The following is a 27,558-nucleotide window of genomic DNA, read 5'->3' as shown; positions in this document are numbered from 1 at the left end:
CTAACAAGGTGCAAAGAGGAACACTTAAGATTTCTTTCAAAAAAGGTCCCAAACACATGGAAACAGCAAACTATACATAGCTATAATAACTACAAGGTGGAAGATATAAGCTCGCAAATGGAGAAATTTAGTTAAAGCGCTAGCCACTTTCCTGTTACGCCCCACCCCCTTTGGCGGTCCGCGAATCAGGCTGTCCCTCCAAAATAGGAACGATTGGGAGGTATATTGTACGAAGTTATATCCCTGTGGTTTTTTAAGAATGCACTTCTACCCTTTTATCACTATTCACTACTAAATGTACATTTTATTACAGAATATATTTCACTAATTGCAACGGCTGTACGGTCTTTTGAATGGGTCATCCTGGTAACACGTTAATTAAATAAATGTTAATTACAGGTTGTTATTTTATTCAACTGCAAATAGGAGTAGCGTTGAATGCCTAATTATACAACAGCCCCAAATAGTACTACAAAGTTGCTATGACATCATTTATTGAAATCATATAAAACTTCATAAATATGCACACACACAAAAATGTCATAATAGATATAAATATTTGCTAAAAAGACAATATTGATGTATACATATGGTCAGCTATAAACCAATATTACCTGATACTGTTACCAGCATGATAGTAAATAACAAGGTAAAATCACTCAACTGAGTTGAACATGGGAATATTCTAGTTAAATAATGTACAAATTAAGAGAGAACATAATCAATATATATCACCCAATTTGATTATCAAATTAAAAAAAACTAGATTTATGATACAATACATAATAAACAATCGTTCATGTGTAATTCATGGAGACATTAAAAATCCAATTAATATAGCTCGTTGCTTAAGTAGGTTGCCACTGGAGTATTTCAATGTATTAACCAAAATTAGCCATGCAGACAGAGAGTATGCAAAGTCACTGTAAGATAATTGTTCCGCAACCTTTTCAATGGCATATATAAAAAAGAGCTGAGATTAGTGACTGTCGTTCCAGACACAAGTGTGAAACATTCAACAGATACAAATAATTCACTGTAGGTCATGTAGAACAAGGTTACTGATATTGAAAACACCCAATTTAATGTGTGTATAACCTGCAATGTAGAAATTGCATGAATCAAGGCACAAGGGGAAAATATTATACTATATTGGTAACTAAATAAAAGGTGGTATAACTGGTCATCCGTGTTAAAAATAGTCTCCAGTAAATGTGGTCCCAATGAACACAACCAGGCTCATGAGAGCTAATGTTATACCCTATTTGAGGACTCACGTCTGGTAGACATTGACACCGATCGTAAATGGCACAACCAAACCATTACTCTGCTTTACTGTGTGTGCTAAGTGTTCACTCTTTTGATGTATTGTGCTCAAAGGCTAAGTGTTCGGTCTCATAGTACAGTACTTACCAAAATTTAAAAAAAAAAGCAAAGTCAAAACACAAATAATCCCATCCCATGATCCGCCCAAAACATGCCAAGATGTGCCCAAACCACGCTGAGATCTGTCCGAGCCATGCCCAAAGCTTTAAGAGATTTAACTGGGTTGTCTCCAAACCTTGTGTCCTTCACAAAATTTGGTATTTTATAACTTTGTCTTCCACATTGATTAGCTATGCCTAGCCCTATATTTTTATATCCTTGCCTTCCTATAAAATGATTTAACAGTGAAATCATTGTTTCTGAAATGCAAACCCGCTGATGTCTGAATCGCTGCCTGTATTGATGACTCCATCTAACAAGGCAAATCGCACCTACTTTACAATTTGTGTAATTATGACTTCTCACCATTTGCCTACTTTGGAGGAGAGTTTTAATGAGTGAAATATGTCAACACACAGTTGCGGGCTGGGCTGGGGGCATCTGTCCCCCGGACAGGTCCCATAGTGGCCTACCTTGGGCTGGGTCGCTGGGAAACCTGCATTTTTTTTTTCATTTAAAATGTTCCTAATAGACTGCTGAGTCAAGTTTAGCCCCCTAGGCTAATATTTGCCAGCTCTCCCCTGCTAAGTACAGGGAGCAGCACTAGGTGGGCGTTCACCCCAAATCTCTTTCATCCATTCAGGATCAGAGATTTCCCATTAATGTAGACTCTACATTCCAGGAAATGAAACAGATTTGGGATGATCCCTTCCTAGTGTTGTCTGTGGTTTCTAGGTCTCCCATAATACCTTCCATCAAACCAGGAGGGGTGGCCAACTCCACCATAGCCCACCAGAAGGAGGAGCCCACTTACAGTACTCCTCCACATCGCTCTCTGATTGGCTACACAGTGGTCCCATTGTTCAATCTAATGTAGAACTCAATACACCCACTTATTCTAAGCCTGAGGTCAACATTCTACCATTCAACTATTAACTATATGTCTACAAATGAGTGATCTTAGTGATAATCTAACACTTCATTATTTTTAGGAAAATAAGTTTGTGAACTTTTATGGCGGTATCCAACCTGTTACCTAATGAATGTGAGACTTGGAGGGATGACTTGATAACAACCAATTAGGTGGTCACTTCTAAACACAATTGTGGTCTTTAACAGAATAGCTGACTGGGTAGTGTTACGGGGCTGTGTACTTATTAAGGTGAGGGATAGCAGGTTGGAGGCAGGAATGAGTGCTACTGAGGATGAAGCTTAGAAGGTTGAGGGGGTGGGAGCTGCTGCACCCGTCGTTGTCCTTTTCTCTCTCCAACTTGCTTATCTTCAAGCGACCGTCCAAGGATGACTCACTGTCTCCAGCCTTTACCATGGGAATACGTCAGGATTAAAACCTTTACGACAATTTTTTTCTTATTGCTTTGGAGCACAAAAATTCTCTTATATTTGAAAATGAATCTGTTTATTCTTCTCCCTGCCATACTTTGCACTCCCAAAAGCCTCACACCCTACAGGGGCAAAGGCGGGATTTGTAGAGAGGGGTTTCCACATCAGTGGGCGTGACCAGCATGCATGGGGGCGTAGCTATAATATTAGACAGTGCTTGGCTGCTCTCCAACTCTTCCGATCCCCATAATATACATGGGCAATGCTGCGTGCACTAATGTTAGATGTACGCAGCTCTCCCTTTTCAAGCAAAGCTGTGTGAAGCGGGGGCAGGGTCCAGCCACCTCAATTATACAGTGCCCCAGGCTTGGAGGGGGGTTTCCAGGCACTAGGAACCCCCCTCGGTTTGCCTATGCCCTAGGCTACAGCCTGGTCAGCTTACGGCTAATAGCGACATGACCATGCCTAGCACCACTGAGGCTCTAGGTCAGGCCTGTCCAACCTGCGGCCCTCCAGATGTTGTGAAACTACAAGTCCCAGCATGCCCTTCCAGCTATTAACAGGCTGCCTACTGGCAAAGCATGCTGGGGCTTGTAGTTTCACAACACCTGGAGGCCGCAGGTTGGACAGGCCTGCACTAGGTGACCCCTTCCCGAAAACATCCTTGCAGTGCATGCACCAGTGTCAGATGCATGCAGCACTCTGCCAGGTGTGCAGAACAGCTGTGAGCGGGGCACAACACCAACTTTGTTTAGTGTTGGGCCTGGCTGCATCCGCCTCCTTAGAACCCCAAATCAAGGGGTACACAAGCCCCTTGTACTATGTCTCCATAACAACCAAGTCACAGAGCTCTCCGCACTGCCTCAGTAAACAGCGCATCTGGCTTCTGTGAATACCACTTGTGTAAACAGTGCAATAGCCGAGCGCTGATTGGCTGCACAGTCCCCTCTGAGTCACGTGTAAAAGCCTGGCTTTGCTGCGTGACAGTTCACCGCCTTCACTCGGAATCCAGCACTGCGCCTGCGCGGGCCGCGAGATGGCGGTTCGGGGCGTGGTCCATCTGTGTCTGTGACATCATCGTGCTCCTGCGCATGCGCCGGAGGTGGAAAATACCAGACGCTGCGAACTGCTGCGGTTACCGGACTGCGGCCTCCGTTACCCGGACACTCTGCAGCCGTGTGCGGTAAGCGGACCTCAGCGTTATTTATGGTATTTAGGACAGTTTGACACTAGAGGGGGCTGAGATGTTGGTGGGGAAAATGGCGACTTGTGAGCGGTGGAGGGAGGGGGCGGTTATGTTCTGTCAGACACCCTACTGCTCGGCCGGTCTGAGGTAATAATCATCTATAGTGATGTCATATGTGTCCCTGAGAGGTAACCGTCCTGATACTGACCCCTTCCTGCCCCCCAAGGGGTAATACCGTCCTGACACTGACCCCTCTGTGCCCAGGTGAGGTAATACCGTCCTGATACTGACCCCTCTGTGCCCAGGTGAGGTAATACCGTCCTGACACTGACCCCTCTATATCCAGGTGAGGTAATACCGTCCTGACACTGACCCCTCTGTGCCCAGGTGAGGTAATACCGTCCTGATACTGACCCCTCTGTGCCCAGGTGGGGTAATACCGTCCTGACACTGACCCCTCTGTGCCCAGGTGGGGTAATACCGTCCTGACACTGACCCCTCTGTGCCCAGGTGAGGTAATACCGTCCTGATACTGACCCCTCTGTGCCCAGGTGAGGTAATACCGTCCTGATACTGACCCCTCTGTGCCCAGGTGGGGTAATACCGTCCTGACACTGACCCCTCTGTGCCCAGGTGAGGTAATACCGTCCTGACACTGACCCCTCTGTGCCCAGGTGGGGTAATACCGTCCTGACACTGACCCCTCTATATCCAGGTGGGGTAATACCGTCCTGACACTGACCCCTCTGTGCCCAGGTGGGGTAATACCGTCCTGACACTGACCCCTCTATATCCAGGTGGGGTAATACCGTCCTGACACTGACCCCTCTATATCCAGGTGAGGTAATACCGTCCTGACACTGACCCCTCTATATCCAGGTGGGGTAATACCGTCCTGACACTGACCCCTCTGTGCCCAGGTGGGGTAATACCGTCCTGACACTGACCCCTCTATATCCAGGTGAGGTAATACCGTCCTGACACTGACCCCTCTATATCCAGGTGAGGTAATACCGTCCTGACACTGACCCCTCTGTGCCCAGGTGAGGTAATACCGTCCTGACACTGACCCCTCTATATCCAGGTGGGGTAATACCGTCCTGACACTGACCCCTCTGTGCCCAGGTGGGGTAATACCGTCCTGACACTGACCCCTCTGTGCCCAGGTGAGGTAATACCGTCCTGACACTGACCCCTCTATATCCAGGTGGGGTAATACCGTCCTGACACTGACCCCTCTGTGCCCAGGTGGGGTAATACCGTCCTGACACTGACCCCTCTATATCCAGGTGGGGTAATACCGTCCTGACACTGACCCCTCTGTGCCCAGGTGAGGTAATACCGTCCTGACACTGACCCCTCTGTGCCCAGGTGAGGTAATACCGTCCTGACACTGACCCCTCTGTGCCCAGGTGGGGTAATACCGTCCTGATACTGACCCCTCTGTGCCCAGGTGGGGTAATACCGTCCTGACACTGACCCCTCTATATCCAGGTAGGGTAATACCGTCCTGACACTGACCCCTCTATATCCAGGTAGGGTAATACCGTCCTGACACTGACCCCTCTGTGCCCAGGTGGGGTAATACCGTCCTGACACTGACCCCTCTATATCCAGGTAGGGTAATACCGTCCTGATACTGACCCCTTCCTGCCCCCCAAGGGGTAATACCGTCCTGACACTGACCCCTCTGTGCCCAGGTGGGGTAATACCGTCCTGACACTGACCCCTCTGTGCCCAGGTGGGGTAATACCGTCCTGACACTGACCCCTCTGTGCCCAGGTGGGGTAATACCGTCCTGACACTGACCCCTCTGTGCCCAGGTGGGGTAATACCGTCCTGACACTGACCCCTCTATATCCAGGTGGGGTAATACCGTCCTGACACTGACCCCTCTATATCCAGGTGGGGTAATACCGTCCTGACACTGACCCCTCTGTGCCCAGGTGAGGTAATACCGTCCTGACACTGACCCCTCTATATCCAGGTGGGGTAATACCGTCCTGACACTGACCCCTCTGTGCCCAGGTGAGGTAATACCGTCCTGACACTGACCCCTCTATATCCAGGTAGGGTAATACCGTCCTGACACTGACCCCTCTATATCCAGGTGAGGTAATACCGTCCTGACACTGACCCCTCTATATCCAGGTAGGGTAATACCGTCCTGACACTGACCCCTCTATATCCAGGTGAGGTAATACCGTCCTGACACTGACCCCTCTATATCCAGGTAGGGTAATACCGTCCTGACACTGACCCCTCTATATCCAGGTGGGGTAATACCGTCCTGACACTGACCCCTCTATATCCAGGTGGGGTAATACCGTCCTGACACTGACCCCTCTATATCCAGGTAGGGTAATACCGTCCTGACACTGACCCCTCTATATCCAGGTAGGGTAATACCGTCCTGACACTGACCCCTCTATATCCAGGTGGGGTAATACCGTCCTGACACTGACCCCTCTATATCCAGGTGAGGTAATACCGTCCTGACACTGACCCCTCTATATCCAGGTAGGGTAATACCGTCCTGACACTGACCCCTCTATATCCAGGTGAGGTAATACCGTCCTGACACTGACCCCTCTATATCCAGGTAGGGTAATACCGTCCTGACACTGACCCCTCTATATCCAGGTGGGGTAATACCGTCCTGACACTGACCCCTCTGTGCCCAGGTGAGGTAATACCGTCCTGACACTGACCCCTCTATATCCAGGTGGGGTAATACCGTCCTGACACTGACCACTCTATATCCAGGTGAGGTAATACCGTCCTGACACTGACCCCTCTATATCCAGGTGAGGTAATACCGTCCTGACACTGACCCCTCTATATCCAGGTGAGGTAATACCGTCCTGACACTGACCCCTCTATATCCAGGTGAGGTAATACCGTCCTGACACTGACCCCTCTATATCCAGGTGAGGTAATACCGTCCTGACACTGACCCCTCTATATCCAGGTGAGGTAATACCGTCCTGACACTGACCCCTCTATATCCAGGTAGGGTAATACCGTCCTGACACTGACCCCTCTATATCCAGGTAGGGTAATACCGTCCTGACACTGACCCCTCTATATCCAGGTGAGGTAATACCGTCCTGACACTGACCCCTCTATATCCAGGTAGGGTAATACCGTCCTGACACTGACCCCTCTATATCCAGGTGAGGTAATACCGTCCTGACACTGACCCCTCTATATCCAGGTAGGGTAATACCGTCCTGACACTGACCCCTCTATATCCAGGTGGGGTAATACCGTCCTGACACTGACCCCTCTATATCCAGGTGGGGTAATACCGTCCTGACACTGACCCCTCTATATCCAGGTAGGGTAATACCGTCCTGACACTGACCCCTCTATATCCAGGTAGGGTAATACCGTCCTGACACTGACCCCTCTATATCCAGGTGGGGTAATACCGTCCTGACACTGACCCCTCTATATCCAGGTGAGGTAATACCGTCCTGACACTGACCCCTCTATATCCAGGTGGGGTAATACCGTCCTGACACTGACCCCTCTGTGCCCAGGTGAGGTAATACCGTCACTGACCCCTCTATATCCAGGTGGGGTAATACCGTCCTGACACTGACCCCTCTATATCCAGGTGAGGTAATACCGTCCTGACACTGACCCCTCTATATCCAGGTAGGGTAATACCGTCCTGACACTGACCCCTCTATATCCAGGTGAGGTAATACCGTCCTGACACTGACCCCTCTATATCCAGGTGAGGTAATACCGTCCTGACACTGACCCCTCTATATCCAGGTGAGGTAATACCGTCCTGACACTGACCCCTCTATATCCAGGTAGGGTAATACCGTCCTGACACTGACCCCTCTATATCCAGGTGGGGTAATACCGTCCTGACACTGACCCCTCTGTGCCCAGGTGAGGTAATACCGTCCTGACACTGACCCCTCTATATCCAGGTGGGGTAATACCGTCCTGACACTGACCCCTCTATATCCAGGTGAGGTAATACCGTCCTGACACTGACCCCTCTATATCCAGGTGAGGTAATACCGTCCTGACACTGACCCCTCTATATCCAGGTGAGGTAATACCGTCCTGACACTGACCCCTCTATATCCAGGTAGGGTAATACCGTCCTGACACTGACCCCTCTATATCCAGGTGGGGTAATACCGTCCTGACACTGACCCCTCTGTGCCCAGGTGGGGTAATACCGTCCTGACACTGACCCCCTCTGTGCCCAGGTGGGGTAATACCGTCCTGACACTGACCCCTCTGTGCCCAGGTGGGGTAATACCATCCTGACACTGACCCCTCTATATCCAGGTGGGGTAATACCATCCTGACACTGACCCCTCTGTGCCCAGGTGGGGTAATACCGTCCTGACACTGACCCCTCTGTGCCCAGGTGGGGTAATACCGTCCTGACACTGACCCCTCTGTGCCCAGGTGGGGTAATACCGTCCTGACACTGACCCCTCTGTGCCCAGGTGGGGTAATACCGTCCTGACACTGACCCCTCTGTGCCCAGGTGGGGTAATACCGTCCTGACACTGACCCCTCTGTGCCCAGGTGGGGTAATACCGTCCTGACACTGACCCCTCTGTGCCCAGGTGGGGTAATACCGTCCTGACACTGACCCCTCTGTGCCCAGGTGGGGTAATACCGTCCTGACACTGACCCCTCTGTGCCCAGGTGGGGTAATACCGTCCTGACACTGACCCCTCTGTGCCCAGGTGGGGTAATACCGTCCTGACACTGACCCCTCTGTGCCCAGGTGGGGTAATACCGTCCTGACACTGACCCCTCTGTGCCCAGGTGGGGTAATACCGTCCTGACACTGACCCCTCTGTGCCCAGGTGGGGTAATACCGTCCTGACACTGACCCCTCTGTGCCCAGGTGGGGTAATACCGTCCTGACACTGACCCCTCTGTGCCCAGGTGGGGTAATACCGTCCTGACACTGACCCCTCTGTGCCCAGGTGGGGTAATACCGTCCTGACACTGACCCCTCTGTGCCCAGGTGGGGTAATACCGTCCTGACACTGACCCCTCTGTGCCCAGGTGGGGTAATACCGTCCTGACACTGACCCCTCTGTGCCCAGGTGGGGTAATACCGTCCTGACACTGACCCCTCTGTGCCCAGGTGGGGTAATACCGTCCTGACACTGACCCCTCTGTGCCCAGGTGGGGTAATACCGTCCTGACACTGACCCCTCTGTGCCCAGGTGGGGTAATACCGTCCTGACACTGACCCCTCTGTGCCCAGGTGGGGTAATACCGTCCTGACACTGACCCCTCTGTGCCCAGGTGGGGTAATACCGTCCTGACACTGACCCCTCTGTGCCCAGGTGGGGTAATACCGTCCTGACACTGACCCCTCTGTGCCCAGGTGGGGTAATACCGTCCTGACACTGACCCCTCTATATCCAGGTGAGGTAATACCGTCCTGACACTGACCCCTCTATATCCAGGTGAGGTAATACCGTCCTGACACTGACCCCTCTATATCCAGGTGAGGTAATACCGTCCTGACACTGACCCCTCTATATCCAGGTGAGGTAATACCGTCCTGACACTGACCCCTCTATATCCAGGTGAGGTAATACCGTCCTGACACTGACCCCTCTGTGCCCAGGTGAGGTAATACCGTCCTGACACTGACCCCTCTGTGCCCAGGTGAGGTAATACCGTCCTGACACTGACCCCTCTGTGCCCAGGTGGGGTAATACCGTCCTGACACTGACCCCTCTGTGCCCAGGTGGGGTAATACCGTCCTGACACTGACCCCTCTGTGCCCAGGTGGGGTAATACCGTCCTGACACTGACCCCTCTGTGCCCAGGTGAGGTAATACCGTCCTGACACTGACCCCTCTGTGCCCAGGTGAGGTAATACCGTCCTGACACTGACCCCTCTGTGCCCAGGTGGGGTAATACCGTCCTGACACTGACCCCTCTATATCCAGGTGAGGTAATACCGTCCTGACACTGACCCCTCTATATCCAGGTGGGGTAATACCGTCCTGACACTGACCCCTCTATATCCAGGTGAGGTAATACCGTCCTGACACTGACCCCTCTATATCCAGGTGAGGTAATACCGTCCTGACACTGACCCCTCTATATCCAGGTGGGGTAATACCGTCCTGACACTGAGCCCTCACCGCCCAGGTGTGGGTACCTCTGCCCTGACACTGAGCCCTCACCGCCCAGGTGTGGGTACCTCTGCCCTGACACTGAGCCCTCACCGCCCAGGTGTGGGTACCTCTGCCCTGACACTGAGCCCTCACCGCCCAGGTGTGGGTACCTCTGCCCTGACACTGAGCCCTCACCGCCCAGGTGTGGGTACCTCTGCCCTGACACTGAGCCCTCACCGCCCAGGTGTGGGTACCTCTGCCCTGACACTGAGCCCTCACCGCCCAGGTGTGGGTACCTCTGCCCTGACACTGAGCCCTCACCGCCCAGGTGTGGGTACCTCTGCCCTGACACTGAGCCCTCACCGCCCAGGTGTGGGTACCTCTGCCCTGACACTGAGCCCTCACCGCCCAGGTGTGGGTACCTCTGCCCTGACACTGAGCCCTCACCGCCCAGGTGTGGGTACCTCTGCCCTGACACTGAGCCCTCACCGCCCAGGTGTGGGTACCTCTGCCCTGACACGGAGCCCTCACGGCCCAGGTGGGGTAATGCTGTCCTGACTGATTTTGGTGGGTTAAGGGAGGCAGTGACTGGCTCCTACCTGCCCTCAGTGTGTAAGGTGTCTTCCATCATGACAGGATATTAGGGGTAATAAGTGGTGTGGTGCCTGAGGGATTAATGATGGTTGTGAATGTCCTCCCTCTGCCTTGGGAATAATCACTGGTATTATCTTTATTTCCAGGCTCTGGTTTTTAATAACTGTTGTTGTCCATGTCTTTGTGTGATCTATGGGTTAAACAGAGCCTTTTATTCCCCTGGGGTGCCTAAGGAAGGGCAGTGGTTGCCAGCACTGACTGGAGGGTAAAGAATGCCCGCAAACTGCTGTAATGGTGCTGTAATAATAAACAGGAAGCTCCCAGATATAGGGATGTACATAGACAGCTGTTATGTGCCTGAGGGCTCTGCAGGAACCTGTTTACTTTGTAGGTGAGGTTTGGGAGCCTATAACTGCCTACCCATTACTTTTTATTATTTTATTTATTATTTAGAAGTTTTAGGGCTTTACCTGCTCCCTTCTTTTTTGGAGTCTTGACCCTCTTTATTTTTTCCTTTGGGGTATGGCTCTTAGTTTTTAGCTTGCTGCCCTTGTCCTTTTATATGTGGGAGGTTCGGAGCCTTCAACAGTTGGCCTCTCGCCCTGTTTTGATTCTATGTTTTTTGTTACTACACTACTCCTCAGTTGAGCAAATACATTCTTATGTTCCTTAATACAATACAAAGGTGCATTTTTTTTGTTTGGGCCTGTGCCTTAGTTTAATGGTATTGGGCTTTAATGTTTTAGGGCTTATTCACATAATACTTGTGGTGTTATCATAGGTATCATAAGTACATCACCTAATTACACCAATAACATTGAGCCATATGATCACTGTTTCGTCTCATGCTAGTAGTTACACAAGGTAAAATACTCCAAGCCAGCAGCAGTGATCAACTGTCCCAAAGACACCAAGTAATATACGTGTAGTTAACTTGCTATGACCACATTGTATGGATTACAACTTTCATAAATGTCACCTAGCGTTTAAATGATGGGCCCACTTTTATTGATTTGTTTGAGACCTTGTTTATCTTTGATCTTTATTAAATACTCTGGTTGAGAGTGTCTCCAGCAGTATCTGTAAAATGGAGATGGATTGGTTTCCATATGGTAAAATTCAAACCCAATGATGTTAATAGATGACACGATTGTGGGCACGGCTTGTGTATATAACCATCGCCAGTAGAGAGAATCTTAATTTCTCAGGTAGTTAGAAAGCTATCAAAGATAGATGGGAGTAACGTTAGTTACAAATCACACCATTTGTATATCTAAGATATTTTGCCATTCAAAAAGTGTTGTCAGGGGACATATTGAACAAAGTGTTCTGGGATCTGGATGTACTTTGCATTGATCTCTCTATTCATTCAGAGCTCTCCATGATGGCACAGCCTGTGAAATCGGTCAGTTACTGAAGAAAGAATCCCAGGCGTGGGAATCCCATATTTGGGGGAAAATTGTTTTACAGATAAACAACTTTAGATGGAGTTCCTAATTAAATCAGTTAACAATGACTTATAGGGTACAGCACAACAGAGAACACTTTCAAATCAATTTTCTAATCTCTCACCTCTAATGAAACCATTTACACTGTATTTATTGAATTGTGAATGCAAGGCCACCTGTTTGTACTTTACCTTAAGAATAACACAAGATACAGTAAAGTTACTTAGATATGGGGCATTTCATAGGTTGTAGCCCGGTTATACAACCTATTCTATGCTTGGAGCCGGAAACAGTTGGCATCTATGTTATCAAGAAATGTTCCCTGCGATCTTACAGGCTCAATATTATAATGTTTTTATGTCCCATTTATTTGCTTTTACCTGCAGTTCATGTGGTGTCATCGCTGTTTCCCAGGCTTGCATTATTTCCCATCTTGCCCCTCTGTGTCTTGTCATGGGGTAGGCCTGATTAATCCAGGCAGTGGGGGTTGGTTTGTGTGTGGAGCAAGTTCTGTGACTGCAGATAGGCTAGAATCATCTATTACAAGTGGACCTGTGGGTGAAACTTTGCGTGCTTTAGCTGTACATGGAAGACACACCAGGGTATTGGATTAATATTAACAGCTGTATAGACATCATTGATCAGAGCGGTGCTGAATTAACCTGTTGTATATTTATAGATTGACGGAAATGAGCTATATTTTCGGTGTCCTTATTAAGACACTTTTGTCAGGGTGGCGAATATATATGATTCGCCTGTGGGATAATGAAGTCAGCAGTGATTAATGAATGGCTTATGGATGGGATTACTCCTGGTTTATTGATCATTAAGCATTCCATTCACAGTGCAGCGCTAGTAAATCTTTGCAGCTTTCTGTTGCTTTAGAAAAGGAGGGCCCCATGCAGCAGTTGCTGAGAAAACTATCTTATTAAATCTCTGTGTATTTTCCAAAGGTGCATCGAAGGAGTGCTTACTCTTCTCCCTGTAGGAGCCGTCTCTTCAATATGGAATATACTTTAAAAACCCCGGTGTGTTCCTTGCTTGTCCAGCTCCACTATAATCCCCTCACTAAGATGCTACCTAACCATAAGATAATTATGTAGCTGGGGTGAAGTCCTCACCTCGCCTCATGGGTCTTAATATTTGCGGTCTACAGCAGTAGACTTCAAAGACACAACCCAAAAGAGGTACACCTCAAGTTTTACAGACTGTCCTGTTCTACTGTCCTATTTAGTGCACAATCCGATTTGCATGGGTAATATTGATTATTTCGCTTTTTTTTTTTTTTTTATCTCTTGAACATTTTTGTGTTGTAACTTTTTTTAATGAGGTTCCAGTAACTGTGTTTAGCTGACACTCACTGCTGCTGTTTCAAGCCTATGATTCACAATCTGGTGTATATATCATGTGAGCTGTTCCCTGGCACTAATAGTCTTGTTTTATTTCCCTTTTAGAATCTGTCGTTCTGTGTTTGGCAGTGGTTGTATTGCATTGATTGTCAATCTAACTGTGTTATCCACCTGAAGGGATAAATCAGAATGGCTGGAGTCAGGAAGTCTGTGCTCTCTCAGCCCTGGGAGGAGGAAGAATGCCTGGAATACTATGGCATGCTCTCCCTGCATCGCATGTTTGATGTCATTGGCTCCCAGTTAACAGAGAGTGATATCGATGCCCTGTCTTTCCTGTTGAACGAATCTCATCCCTTTACCCACCCTCTGGACCCTCGTATCTGGACAGTGGAAGAAGGTGATGAAATGCCGACTAGTGCCCTGTTGGTTGCATGGCAGAGGTGGAACCGTGGCACTAACACCAGTGATCACTTAGACACTCCAGACATATGGAGACCTAAAAATGGCACTGAACTACTTCTTGAACTGGAGCGTAGAGGAAATTGGGACGAGACCACCTTCACACACCTGCTTCAGCTGTTGCGGGTATTGACACGACATGACCTCCTCCCTTATGTCTCATTGAAAAGACCCCGCACAGGTAAGGATATAGTTCTGTATACCTCGCAGGACATCCCAAATCACAATGTATTCCCCCCTTCATAGTAATTCTCTAAATCTGCTGACAGACCTATGCACAACTTCTATCTCTAAAAACACAATTGAGAACTGTAGCTACCAAATCATTTGTTTAGAAAGACAAAGCTCTTAATAGCTAATACACATTCATTACCACACTCTGAAGTCCACTTCTATTTATATTCGTGTGCTAGCAAATGTTTAAAAATAACTAGGAAACTGAATTTTGATGCTAAACACTTGTGGTCAACTTGATGGTTTTCAAGTATTTTCTGTTTCCTCAAAGAAGTGAAATATTTTATTCAACCGAACCCATTGTTGGCTTCATAGTCTCCAATTTCCCAGCATTAAAACTTCACAGCAGCTTATGTTTGTCTAACGAAAGCCGGTTAGTGCATGGTTGGTTAGTTACGATGGTCATGGCATCCAGTCATGAATTACCCTTCTACTTGTATGCCGGTGATTTGAAGAGGTCTAAGAACACTTTTTGTGTTTGAGGACTGTATTCAGCAACAGGAAACTACCGCACTACAGACTTTGAGCAATAATTATTTTAAAGGCAATCTCTATTCAAACTTTTCTTATTTAGATTTTCTCTTTCAGTGTTTGCTAAGTTTTTCCATGTTCTGTAACTAAACTCCTGACCTGAAGTGGTTAGAAACACACTATGGTCATATTTACTAAGCAAAGGTGCCAGGTATTTTATTATTAAGATAAAGCAGAGTTTTTTTTATTTATTTACTTTTAATCAAGTCATCGTAACTGAGGTGTGTTGTGGTTACTGTTAAGGCAGCATACGTTGATCCACACATGGTGTAATCTTTGGAGGTCATTTTGTTGTAGTTCAGGGTTTCCCAAACCCAGTCCTCGGGGACCCCTAACAGTGCAGGTTTTCCAGGTCATTATACCACCTGTGAATCTTTTACATTGTGTCAGTCAGTAATGACTACACCTTGTGCTCCAGCAGAGAGATGGGAAAACTGAGGGCTGGGTTTTGGAAACACTGATTTAGTTGATCCATTTTACCACGTGAGGATTTGTTTTACCCAGTCAGTGTCACATTCCAGGTTATTATGTGACCTAGAAGCGCGGATGTGGATGTCCGCATTATAATCTGATTATTTTGCCCAGCACCTGTTCATACACTGCTCATTGGAGAAGTTATGATCTTGTTAACTGTTGCTGTTTTGGGTAAGAAAATTTGTTGCCACCAGAAAAAAGGATATCTGAAATTATTTAATAAATGAAGACTACATAAACTAGGGTCATGTTTTGTGTATTTGTTCCTTAAAGTTTTCTCTGTCATCTACTTTGCAGTATCCCCTGAGAGGTATACATACGGTCCTTCAGTTGTAGAATCTGGCAAACAGATGGATGAATGTTTAAATCCAGCGCCCTCACAAACGAATGAAGAAAACTGGGAAACAGGTAGGCGCTCAATTACAATTTATTTTTTTTCCATCTGAGATTAAAATGATAAATACTATATTAATCTGTGTATATTTATGACCAAATAGTTGGATGTCATTAAAAAACATATTTTTTTTTCAGGTTCCAGTGGCAACAAAAGAAAGCGGGTAGGAAATGTAAAGAGGGGTCGCTGCTCAAGACCTAAAAAGAACAAAGTGAGCAGTGTTTCCCAGCCGGTCGAGACTGCTCAGACCAAAGTAACATGTGGTAAGTACGGCCATAACTCCATGTATGTCTTCATCCGCTTTCAGGACTCTTGTTCTGAGGTGCTACATCATCCATGACCTGAATGGGAACAGTTTACGTGTAGTCATCTCAGGTGCCCCAGTCAAGCAAGGGACTCTAATAGTCTACTAGAGTGATGTTCAGTTCTGTCAGTGGTTCAGACTCTCTCTACGTTTCGCTGTTGTCTGCCCACTAACTGTTTCCTTCCCTACTGCACGGTAATTCTAGCTTCTCTTAGTGCATTAATCTCTTTTAAATCATTCCGATACTAAATAACTAGTTGTTTTCACTGACTCTGCATGGATTAGCGGTCGTAGTAAGCAGTGCTGTGGCACCGTCTAGAGGATCCGTTGACCTCTTCATCGTGTTTCCCCCAACGTTGCTAATTCACAGTTCTTCTAACTGGATGTTATTTGTGCATTGCAAGCTGCACTGGTGTCTGTGTTGTGCTCCTTCCTCACTGACCTGTAGTTTCTTGCCTAGTGAAGTGCACCACACTCTTATTACATTAAACAAGCAAAAAAAAGAAACAAACACAGCATCAAGCATTGGCGTTTTGAAAATACCAGTTAAGTGGAGTAGAGTTCCTTGTGTACAAATTGATAGGACTTTCTTTTCTGTTAAGAACTGTATTACTTTAGAGTTGCAAACGTTGTCATTAATGAATAATTTCACCTAAAACTGAAGTTTAGGCGGCGTTTCCCTGTTCCAAAGGGTTACTTATGTGAGGTCTGTCAGTCAGGTTATCCTGTGGGTTCCCCAAGCCTTGCACCTCCCAATTCTCCACTCGCTCCGTCAGGCGGGGGGGTTTTGTCCGTGAACAACACGCTGCCTGTCAACGTGTCAGAAGGACCAGGCAGCGGATATTGCTGGACTGTGGCTCCAGGCGCAGTGTAAGTAACCTTTTAGGACTGGTTTCCATCCAAACCTGAGTTTTCAGTTTTGGGTGAAATTATTCTTTAATGCTCTCCAGCTTATACATCTTCTTTAAAAAATAAAAAATGTTGCACTCTTCTGGCAATTTAATGTGTGTCCTGGAAGGACTGCAGTCTTTTAAGAGTTTTCCAGCATGAGTTGGCTTCCTTATCACAAGGACAATGTATGTGCTTTTGCATACATAATGTACTTTTAAAAGTTAGATGCAGATCCCTCAAGTTGTATTTTCCCATGTGATGTCAGTATGTAGTTGTTGCAGCATGACATGAAGAATGACTGCTTAATGCTTACACCGCTAGTGACAGTACCACTTTGGCATTTCCATCAGCAATCGGAGCAGTCACTTGCTGCTGTGTTGTCGTTACTTAAAATTTCCTAACTGTAAACTACTAATTCAACCATTAAATCCGCCCTACAGTCCTTCATTACACCGTGCAAGTCTGTTCGCCCCCCATTCAGTGTTTTCCTTGGAACAAGGTGCCAGTTTAATGTGTCTTGTCTAATTTGTCTCTGCTCCAACATTTTCTCACATTTTGACAGTTTCAGGAAATGATTGCTTGAGAAGACATTTACTAATTAAACTAGTAAATACATAAAACAAATCTTCAAATCTGTGCTGCGTGGATAAAACAGTAAGACCTTTCAACTCTTCAGTGTCGTGTTTTTTTCCTTTCTCTTTAACCATTTCTCACTGGCAGACGGGCTATGTAACACTGCAGTGTGCTGCAGACCCCCTGTGACAGTGATGGAAATGGACATTGTAGATCTTTTCAGTGCTGGAGAGATTCATTGCATGTTACCCACTATGATTGCTTCAGTAAAGAAAACATTCTCTACTAATTGTCCTTTTGGAATATTCATTTTATTTTTAACATGGTGCCTTCAATGAGACAGACTTTTATAAAGATCAAGCGTTCAAATACACTGTATTTTGTTCTTTAATTCAGCACTGGCAAAACGTTTTTTGGTGCAGAAGCAATAAAAAAGAGCACAGGTGTTTCCTGGTGACAGTAGATATATGTATATTAGATATCAGTCAAAAGCTCCATTTAGTAAAGGAAATAAACTCCTTGCATCATTGTCTAAAGTCTTCTACAATACATGCTTGGTGCTGCCGGAGGAGCCGCAGTTTTGTCTCTACCATGGAGCAGTCACGGTTTTGTTCTTTATGACGTGTGACACGATTAGAAAGCAAGTGTCAAAGCAGGAGTAAAATATGTCCTACCTCACTAGTATGTCTCTATAGTAAAGCAACCTGACTTGAGACATTTAGTTTCTGGCCAGCAGCACCCTTTGTAAATGTACCTGTCTGTCATGAGAAGCCCATTTCCAGCAGATCAATTTTGTGCATGTAGATTGTTTGTTAAAGGGGTTCATTGTGGATGTCTTTTAACCCCATTTCTCCTGAATACATACCTTTATGCCTCTTATAAAGGTTTTCTTTTAGATATAGACAGGTACAGAATTTTTTTTGTTTGTTTTTTATGGTTTCTGCTACGAATAGCATTGACAGGTGCTGATTAGAAGTGTACAAAGTTTAAACGTACGTGATCGCTTTTAAGATGTTCCTATCCCTTTGATTACAGCCAAGTGCTCCTCCTAAACGTATCCTCTGAAATGTCATGGTGTTATGTTGCTCTTCTCTTCAGTCGACTTTCTCTAAAATTTAAATTCCAGGTTTACTGAGCAAAGGTTGATGCTTAAGAGAGAAAATCTCTCTGTTAAAGAAATGGTCATGAGCTCTACCCTTCAAAAATACAAGCGTACGATAAAACAAAGGTAAATGTATGCCTTCTACAAGTGAGAGCCAGTTGCGGCAGATAGCGTTCCCTAGACATCAGTACAACATGGCCGCCACTGTCTCTTCTCCTCTGCATGCAGATACAGGACCCACATACTGGGATCTGTTAATCACCTCTTGTATACGTTTTGAGTTGGGAGAGTGATGTTTATAATTCTGCTTCCTGTCCCCACTCAATGTTCACCTGAATGGCAGCAGCTGATATTAAATGCCTCCTTATTTCCACCTTAGAACCCCTGATGTATTTTACATAGAATTGGTGTTATTGCAGCTGCGTATACTAGGAAAGAATCCATTGACCTGACAATATGCCTGCTGTTCATGCACATACAGAATCTTTGCTAGACTACTGTCCATTTGCTGCAGATACCAGAAATAAAAGGTCCTATTTTACCTGCTCATAGGACTACGGGTTTATACAATCTCTAGTTTGAACATGATCTTAATGCCTACAATTTTCTTCAACTACAGCCCTTGTGTTGTGATTTTAGTTCCCTAAACTGTTTGTATACATATTTTAATTGTGTATATACAAGACAAGGCTGCTAAGGATTTCCTCTTAACGATTGAAGGAACGGCTGTGAAATGGTGATTCGTTATTAGAGAAAATAAATTTACGTTGCAGGGTTCCCAACTGCAACCTTGTTAGTGACCCTCCAGTCTGTCTGGTGAGCAGACAAGTTTTCCGCTGACAGATCTTTTATAATCTGATATCTGCTGCTACAAAACTATTTTTCCACCCTGCTAGTCGGTAATTATTTTTTTTTTGTGAAAGAAAAATATCCTCGTGTTTTTTTGAAAAAAAATAATAATTAAAAAAAAAAAAATTAGAAACAAAAACCTTTGTCGTGAAAGTGAATAACTTGCTACTTAGAAAAGAAATGTTCTGTGTTTTTGTCAAAAGCTCAATCTGTTTCTCTCGGTTCACAGTTACGACCAATGGAAAAAACCCTTAAAAAGCTGCTCTGACAGCCTGGCATCAACTCAATGGTAAACATGGGAGCAAAAATACAAGCTTGTTTTGTTTCTGCTTCAGTCTGCGCTGTATTATACAAGCTGCTCCACTCATCAGATACGTTAATTCTCTCACCATGGACATTCATTGTGTTAGAAGGTCCTAAAGTCAACTGTCTGGGGGTTTTCTTTTATTTTGGGTGTTGTTTTAATAAAGCATAACATTTGTACCACATTGCTAAACAGAATTTTACAGATAGTTATGTGCAAGGACATTACTTGGCTGCTAGAGAGTACAGGACTGCACCACAATGGTCCTCAGACTGGTGACTTCGTGGCAACAAGTCACACAAAACCAAAGTGTTTTTTTTTTTTGTTTTTTTTTTTAGTTACCTGCATGACTGATAAATGCAGGAAATGTTTATGTTGAAAACTAGACTCTCCCTCTATACAACCTGATTATAACATGCAGTATGTTTGTTAATTCAGCTGACCATATCAAGGCAGCCTAAAATATAGTTATTGCTGACACATAGTGGAGATATTTTGTCAGCTGAACCAATATATTCAGACATTTGGTTGGCATCATTGTCGATATTTCAGTCCACAAAATAGAAGTGGTTGCCTTTACTGTGTTAGGTGACGGGTGCTTTAATCGATTAAAAAAAAAGCCTTCCCTTTCTGTGAGGCTCAGTATTGCTCTGCTACTATGGGTCACCAGTTTGAATGCTTACAAGCAGTCAAGAAAATTGTTAGTCCTTAATTTTCTGTAACATACACTACAGTAAGCTTGTGATTTGTAAAACTTGGTAAACTATTTGTTTTTGGCAATTAACTACTATACATGGGAACTTTATTTAAAACTGAATCTGTGTTTGAATTCCGTCCGTTATTTCTATGTACTTAAATAAAACCTAATTTTGGTCATCGCAGACAGGCAAGACTTTTCAGTGCTATATCCATGGGCTTTTTAACATTTAGTGCTAGCGTAAGTCCCATTTCATTTGGTACACTGCGTAAGGACCAATGCATTGGTTAATGCGATTCATAATGCCAAAATTCCACACTCCATTGTGTTCTGAATATTCTAATTGCAGACAACAACTATTGAGGGTGTAAGCTTTTGTATGCATATGCAACCCTTCAGGTGAATGATCTCTAAAAGGATCGATAGTTCTACGAATCAGATGTCTGTGAAACTATCCTGAAAGGGCTGGTCTGTCTGTGGTGACGCATCTGATCTGTTCAACGTAAACGGCCCCAAAAATCTATTTAAATCTATGAGATGGCAACAATACTTAATGCAAACTTTTCAACAAACTCTTTTCAAACAAGACTTAAGAGTGTTGATAAGGAGCTCTTTTTTGACGCATGTAAGAAATGTTTTATTCTTAAACACAGCATCCTGTGCCCCCCCCTACACACACACTTACACTTGCCAAGAGCAGGCACAGCACCAATTTCTGAAGGTGTTCTGAATTTGCTAAACTTAAATCTGCCACAAAATCTCACTAATGTTTTCAACAGCTCAAGTGAGTTTCAGTACAAACTGGTCAAGACTGTACACTTGATCTGCCATGTGAATAAATCAGAAGAGAGCCGTGTAAAGCCACAATGTGTATCGGCAGAATCTAAACATTTTTTTGAAATGTATGATTGAGTACAGTGAAATATTTAGCGTTGATAGAGTAAGACCTTAGCGGTCTCATCTGTCCAAACTGGTATCGGTTTGTACAAGGATAACATATGGCCGAACTGGTATTTTATAGTTCGTTACGTTGAAGTAATTATTTTTAATATAATAGATCTGACGGTCATGAAGAATATTGCTATGTTATGCAAGCAGAATAGTAGCCTAATCTGCCATTTATGGAGCCAGTACAATAACATATGTATTGCATTCTCCATCTTCCCCCAGTGTCACCACTTACTGGTAGAATCTCCCATAGCTGCTTCCTCTGCTGCTGTTCTCCTAAAGCAATGCTACATATCTATTGTGTCTACCTACAAATGGTCTGTATTCAGTATAAGCCAAACAGTGGACATACAACATTTATGGCATTTGTGCCCTTTTGATGCCCCCTCTTGTTCTGTTGTCGGCCACAACAACCATTTTATTAAGTGCATTGACTTGTGTGATCATTACTTTATCTATATGGAGACCTTTTACTCTGAAGAGGGTTTGTTGTATTGACTGGTTGTCGCACCCTCTAACATCAGAAAAAATGGGTGTATTCCTTCTGATAGGAAGCAGAGTTGGCAATATAATTTTCTGGGTTTTTCCTTCACTTAATGATTTTGCACTTTGGAGAGATGTCATTTGTTTGGAGACAACCAAAATGTTCTATTTTGCACTCTTGGTTAAATACTTCTACAGGTTGACCTTCAACAAGAAAAGAGAAAAAATAAAGAGGAAAAAAAAATCACTTGTAAGCGTATGTAACAACCTATTTGTTCAGCGATTTAAAGGATAATTCCACTTTCAAGCAATGACTTCCATTAAATACATTGCCCCCAAACATACATATTATCTTGTACCTGTGAGCCCTAGTTTAGAGGATCCACTGATGTCTGGCCTCTTGTAGAGTAATATTGTTTAGTTCTGTTCCGCTGGGTAACCCTGCTATGCAGCTTTGGGACTGTAAGTCCCACCTTATCCCACTTCAAACTCCATTTTGTGTCATCTTCTCTGCAGGTATTGGCTCTGTGCATGATTCATTCCTTATCTGATGGATCCATGCTGCAGGCAGCTGGGTGATATCACAGATTGTTTAGTGCTGGTAGTAGATGCATGTTCGCAATGGATTACGTGAATGTAGTTTACCCCCTCCCTCCCACCCCCCATTAGAACTGCATCATGAAATCCTACACGGCCAGAAACCTACACCCGTTATTCACAGAAGAACCTCCAAAAAGTATTTCTAATTAAAAAAATAAAGCATTTCTTTGGAAAGATACGATTTTAAAGTTGGAATTATCCTTTAAGTTGTATGGGATTTGCTCAGACCTTCAAACTCTATTTTTGTAGTTTAAAATGTAACTTAAAAATCCAGTAAAAGCTATATGATTTATCTTTTTATCAAGAGCCATTCGATGTTGCAACCATATCCGCGGAGTTGTTGTGAAAGATCAAAGTGGGATGTTTTTGGTAACTTTGTTAACATTTTGTTCTTGTGATGGAAAATGGGGATAAATGTTTTTCTGTATTTAAAAAAAAAAAAAAAAAAGTGTGATATTGGCTGCAATCTTGTAACTCCAATGTGCTCCTTCAGTGCTTTAGAGCTCTCATAGCTTTGCTGGTCCTTCATATCTGGAAGGGTAAATTATACACTTAATTTTCTAGTTGCATGACAATGGTTTATAATTCTGGGTATGTGATTTTATTTTAATGGACCCTGTATTTTTTTTGTTGTTTTTCCCTCTTCCTTTTACCTACCTCTTCTTTCCAGGAATCCGATTGCGTGTTCGAGCTGAATACTGCCAGCACGGCTCAATCCTGAGCCAGAACGTGCTGTCTGTGAAGCAGGATCCAATGGAGAAACGCTTTGATCTGTTCAGCCAGTCCAACACTGTGCTAAAATCCCGAGACCTGGGCTCGATCATCTGTGATATAAAGTTCTCAGAGCTGTCTTACCTTGATGCCTTCTGGACGGACTACATGAACGGCTCCTTGTTGGAAGCCCTGAAGGGTGTTTTCATTACAGACTCTCTAAAAGAAGCTGTAGGACAGGAGAGCATTCAGCTCCTCGTTAATGTAGATGAGGATGATTATGAGGAAGGCCGGAGACTGCTGTTGGAGAATGTTTCTCAGCCTTCAAGTTGAACTTTTCTCCAAACTTGAGACTGTATTTTGTGCTCTTTGGAGTGCAGAAGTATATTTACTGTGCCTGCTGGTCACTGGGAATACAGAATATTTAAAAAGAGTTTCAGCTGCGTCTCTGCTTTATTAGCCTTCCAAGTCTGTGCTTCTCCTTCTGAAGAATAGACAAGTACTTGAACATTTTGAATTTGTGGGGGCATTTTTCAAGAAGTAGGAAAAGGTAAAACGCTCCTAAGCCGTCATATCAGAGCCAGTAACTCCAAGAGCTGACAATCTTCAAGGGGTTGTCCCTTGCTGAAACAGGGCTGATATGATGGCTACAGGTAGAAAACTAAGTGACAATTCACATCTTGCCTGGAAACGTGAATTCCTAGGGACGACTTGTAAAGATTGCTATTACAAGTGCCGTAGGGAAGTTTCCTGATGTGGGAAGGAGTTTATTACCTTTTCACATTGTACGCCACTGGATATCTGGTTTATTTTGTGTTTAATTTTTGTTTCTTATCTCAAAACGCTCAGTCCTTGGATTCCATTTAATTTACAAATGTAAGTGTGATGGACACTTGAGATTGTTTGTGAGTTCAGGGAAGATTAGTAATTTGACTTTAGAGGTTTAAGTATATTCTTTATGTGCCCTCTATGGAAAGTTTATTTTGAAAGTATAGATTTACTGCAACAAATTATTTCAGAAAATGTAACAAATATGTACAAAATAAAGATAAATATATCTCAATAACAGTGTGTCAAGGAGAAGGGTTTGGAACGTTGAAAAGCAACATTTTCAAAGCTATAGATCCCGACCTGTTGTCTCTGACATCTGGGTACATTCTACCGTCTTGTATGTGCAGGCTCTACCTCGTGGCTTTATCCCAGTATCCACTTGTGGATCTAGCCACACAGATGGGGACATGTCATTAAAGGATGTTGTAGGGTTCTATTACAAGTATACTTGTATCCTACCCATTGTGTGTACTGAAGCAATACTTAGTCTATCGGTTGAAGAGGCCATAAAATTACTTTTGTTAATGATATTGATGGCTCATACTGAGAGGATATTGATTCAGCCCAAAAATGACCGTCTTCTACTATGTGTAGATGCCAAGTGCACTAAATGACCCCATACTAGACTGGTAAACCTGTGTGCTGCTGGCTAGTAGGATGGGCCTGTGTAAGTGCCAGCAGCAGCACAATGCATCTTTCTGTACATATTTGTCAAGGCGTGGGATGTAATTAACTTTATCCTTGTTTTGTTATTTAGCTTCTTCCCATCACTTTGACTTTTTATTAATCCTTGCTCTTTGTACTGGATCCCGACTAAAAGGGATTTTTTATTTTCTTTTATTTTTATTGTGTAAATATGAGGCTTTCAGGGAAAGCTTTGTAAAATGTTTTTGTAACACAAAAAAAAAAAGTCTAAATGTTTCTTGTAAATAAAGAAAATAATGTTCACTATTGATTCTCATGGTTTTACATTGCTTCTCGTTACTCAAATAAAATGGTGTAAAAATGAAAACAACCGCCCGCGGCTGTAGGATGTTCTACGTAGTTGCTATGGAAACACAACAAAGCTGAAATTTCATACCTATCAACCTGTGATGTGTAAACTTGTCCAGTTGCTGAAAGTAGATGATGTTGGATAAAATGAAAAAAAAAAAAAAAAAAAAAAGGAATTGTTTAATAGCGCTGACCATATTACACAGCACTGTACAGAGGACATATAGTCGTTCACCGCAGTCCCTGACCCATTAGAGTTTAGTTTAAATTCCCTACTCCCCTCTCACACTAGGGTGCATTTTTTTCGAAGAGCACAAGCGGTATGTTGTGTGTGTGTGTGTGTGTGAATATATATATATATATATATATATATATATATATATATATATATGTGTGTGTATATATATATATGTATATGTGTGTGTGTATATATATATATGTATATGTATGTGTATATATATATATATATATATTTATATATTGGACTGTGGGAGAAAATTGGCGCACCCAACAAACACGGGCAGAACATACAAACTCCACACAGATAGGGCCCTGCCCAGAATTGAACCCATAAGCCCAGTGCTGTGACGTGGGTAGCATAACAAAATGGTTTAGCCTAATGGTGACACAGGCAATGGAGTACCAACCATTGATATGGTCAGATTCATCTTTCACCATTTTCTTGACATGCATCTCAGCCACCAACCTAAAGAATCTTACACCCTTGAGTGCTGGTTTCAAACAGTGAAGGGTTCAGTTAGTCTGTAATGTTGCGGGGCGCTATTTACTGTTTGAATTTGGGTGTAGTCGTTCATTTAATTGTAGTTTCATCCTCTTATTGGTAGTGAGCGATCAACTTTACACCATATTGCAGGGATGTCTTTCATGATGACAATGCCCCTATCCAGAGAGCTTGTAGTCAATGTTTGATGAGCTGGATTTTCCATGACCACCTCCGTTACTAGAACTGAACGCAATCAAGCATTTATGAGAGATGCTGGAGCGATGCCCCAGACTGCGGTTTATGCCACCATCAACCATGTATCATTTGACACTTATTGAAGATTGGTGCTGCTGTCCCTCCTGTACAATTTCAGACAGTGGTAGACCTTGTAGATGCCCATGGCACCATTGAGTGATTTTATATTGGGGTATTATTATTTTTTTTTTTTTTAAATAAGCTTTGTGAATAATTCAACATAACAAGAATATAATGGGCAGGAACATAATAAGATACAGCCTCAAAGCCAGGTATACAAACCAACAGAGTGAGATCCAGTCTGATCGGGAGTGTTGACCAATTTTTAAAAGGCGATAGAGGACATAGGAGAGGACAAGTGGACACGAGAACGAGATTCCAATTAGTTTGTGTTGTAAGACGATCTACTCTCCTTAGATTTATTCTATTATATAAGTTATTTGGTGGAGAGAAATGAGTAGACTCTCATCAACGGTGCATAACCCTTCACACGTCAAAAATCATGAATCCACAAAAAGATTTAGACTTTTTACCCATATGCAAACTTTGGTTTACAAGGGAGAGGAGTAAACCCATTTCATATGGAGGACAGCATTGAAGTCGCCTTCTAAAATTATTTGGCCCTGTACATCCTGATTAAAACTATGTAAGAAGTCCCTAAAGAAGGCATCCTGTCCCACATTAGGAGCGGAGCATATTGATCAGATAATGTGAGAGAAATGTCCAAGTTTTTCTCATTATAATTATAAATCTACCTAAAGTGTCTGATATCGACGGCTTCACCAAGAAAGGAACTCTGTTATGAATTGACATGGTCGTTCCTTTGGTTTTCCAATCTGCATAAGATATACTAAGTTTATAAGTGTGTATGGGAGTTTGAAGTGAGTCTCCTTAGTTACCAGCATTTTGGATTTTAACAAGAATTGGAGCAACATATTGCTTTTGTTTTGGGAATTTAGGCTGTATACAGTTAAAAGAATGTACTTTAAGGCTCATGGTTGATTTAGGAGAAAAATCTTATTAGGTGATTGGGAGCAGGGCACCCTAAGCACCAAGCATCATTATAAGGGATAGATATGGAAGGTGGTAGTATCCACAAGGTAAGCCTCAAGTGCCATGAGTCTAAGCTTGAAAGAATAAATCCATGCGTGATGGGCACCAATAGGGAAAGAAGAGACCATTCACGAGTGGCTGTGCACGGCTTACCTAACTTGGCAATTGGTTATACAAAAAAAGGTGAGGAAGAGAAGGCTAGATTATAGTCATTCCAGACACACTCAACGATAAGATGAATTGCTATAATAGAGGAAAATCTCTCTGGTTAAGACAGTTCGGTCAACAAAATAATATAGCGGAGAGCACAAACCAGTATTAGAAAACTAAATGTGACAAAATGACATTAAATATTTTGTAAAATATGTGACACCGTCCCAGAGGACCCAACATTTCTGTTGAGGAATTTCAAGAACAAGAGAGAGACTCGGGAAAAGACCCAGATACCTTGGTGTGTGTCACCACATCTCTTTCCTATCCCTTTAGGATATTGCAGAATATAAACTTTGAAAACGTAATGCAATATAAACTTGGAACTATGGGTTATGGGAGCTACACAATAAGAGATGATCTGGATAAGCCTTTCCCCTACTCTGTAGTGATGGAGACTTGCCACTGTATCAATGGGAGCTTGATCAGCTGCTAGTTTAGGGCGCAGGGCCTGTTGTGCACAA

General features: G+C 44.0%; 1 protein-coding gene and 1 long non-coding RNA gene across 3 annotated transcripts; both read left to right on the top strand.

Annotated features, from left to right (window-relative positions):
* The first annotated feature begins 3,839 nt into the window (after nt 1-3,839).
* On the top strand, nt 3,840-24,810 carry DEDD2 (death effector domain containing 2). Of its 2 annotated transcripts, none has more exons than XM_075190359.1 (5): nt 3,840-3,949; nt 13,580-14,114; nt 15,470-15,580; nt 15,704-15,829; nt 22,988-24,810. In XM_075190359.1, the coding sequence occupies exons 2-5, from the start codon at nt 13,664-13,666 to the stop codon at nt 23,359-23,361; spliced, it is 1,062 nt and encodes a 353-aa protein (XP_075046460.1). In that variant the 5' UTR covers nt 3,840-3,949; nt 13,580-13,663; the 3' UTR covers nt 23,362-24,810. The 2 variants fall into 2 exon arrangements, with proteins under 2 accessions (XP_075046460.1, XP_075046461.1); XM_075190360.1 differs by having other exon boundaries at nt 3,858-3,949; nt 13,652-14,114.
* On the top strand, nt 15,836-22,382 carry LOC142107160 (uncharacterized). The gene is made up of 2 exons (XR_012679889.1): nt 15,836-17,415; nt 18,461-22,382. It is a non-coding gene; the product is annotated as an uncharacterized LOC142107160 (long non-coding RNA).
* Nucleotides 24,811-27,558: the final 2,748 nt, after the last annotated feature.

Source organism: Mixophyes fleayi, chromosome 11, assembly GCF_038048845.1.
Source record: "Mixophyes fleayi isolate aMixFle1 chromosome 11, aMixFle1.hap1, whole genome shotgun sequence".
NCBI lineage: Eukaryota > Metazoa > Chordata > Amphibia > Anura > Limnodynastidae > Mixophyes > Mixophyes fleayi.
The sequence above is the reverse complement of the archived record's forward strand: the minus strand, read 5'-3'. Positions and strand labels throughout refer to the sequence as shown.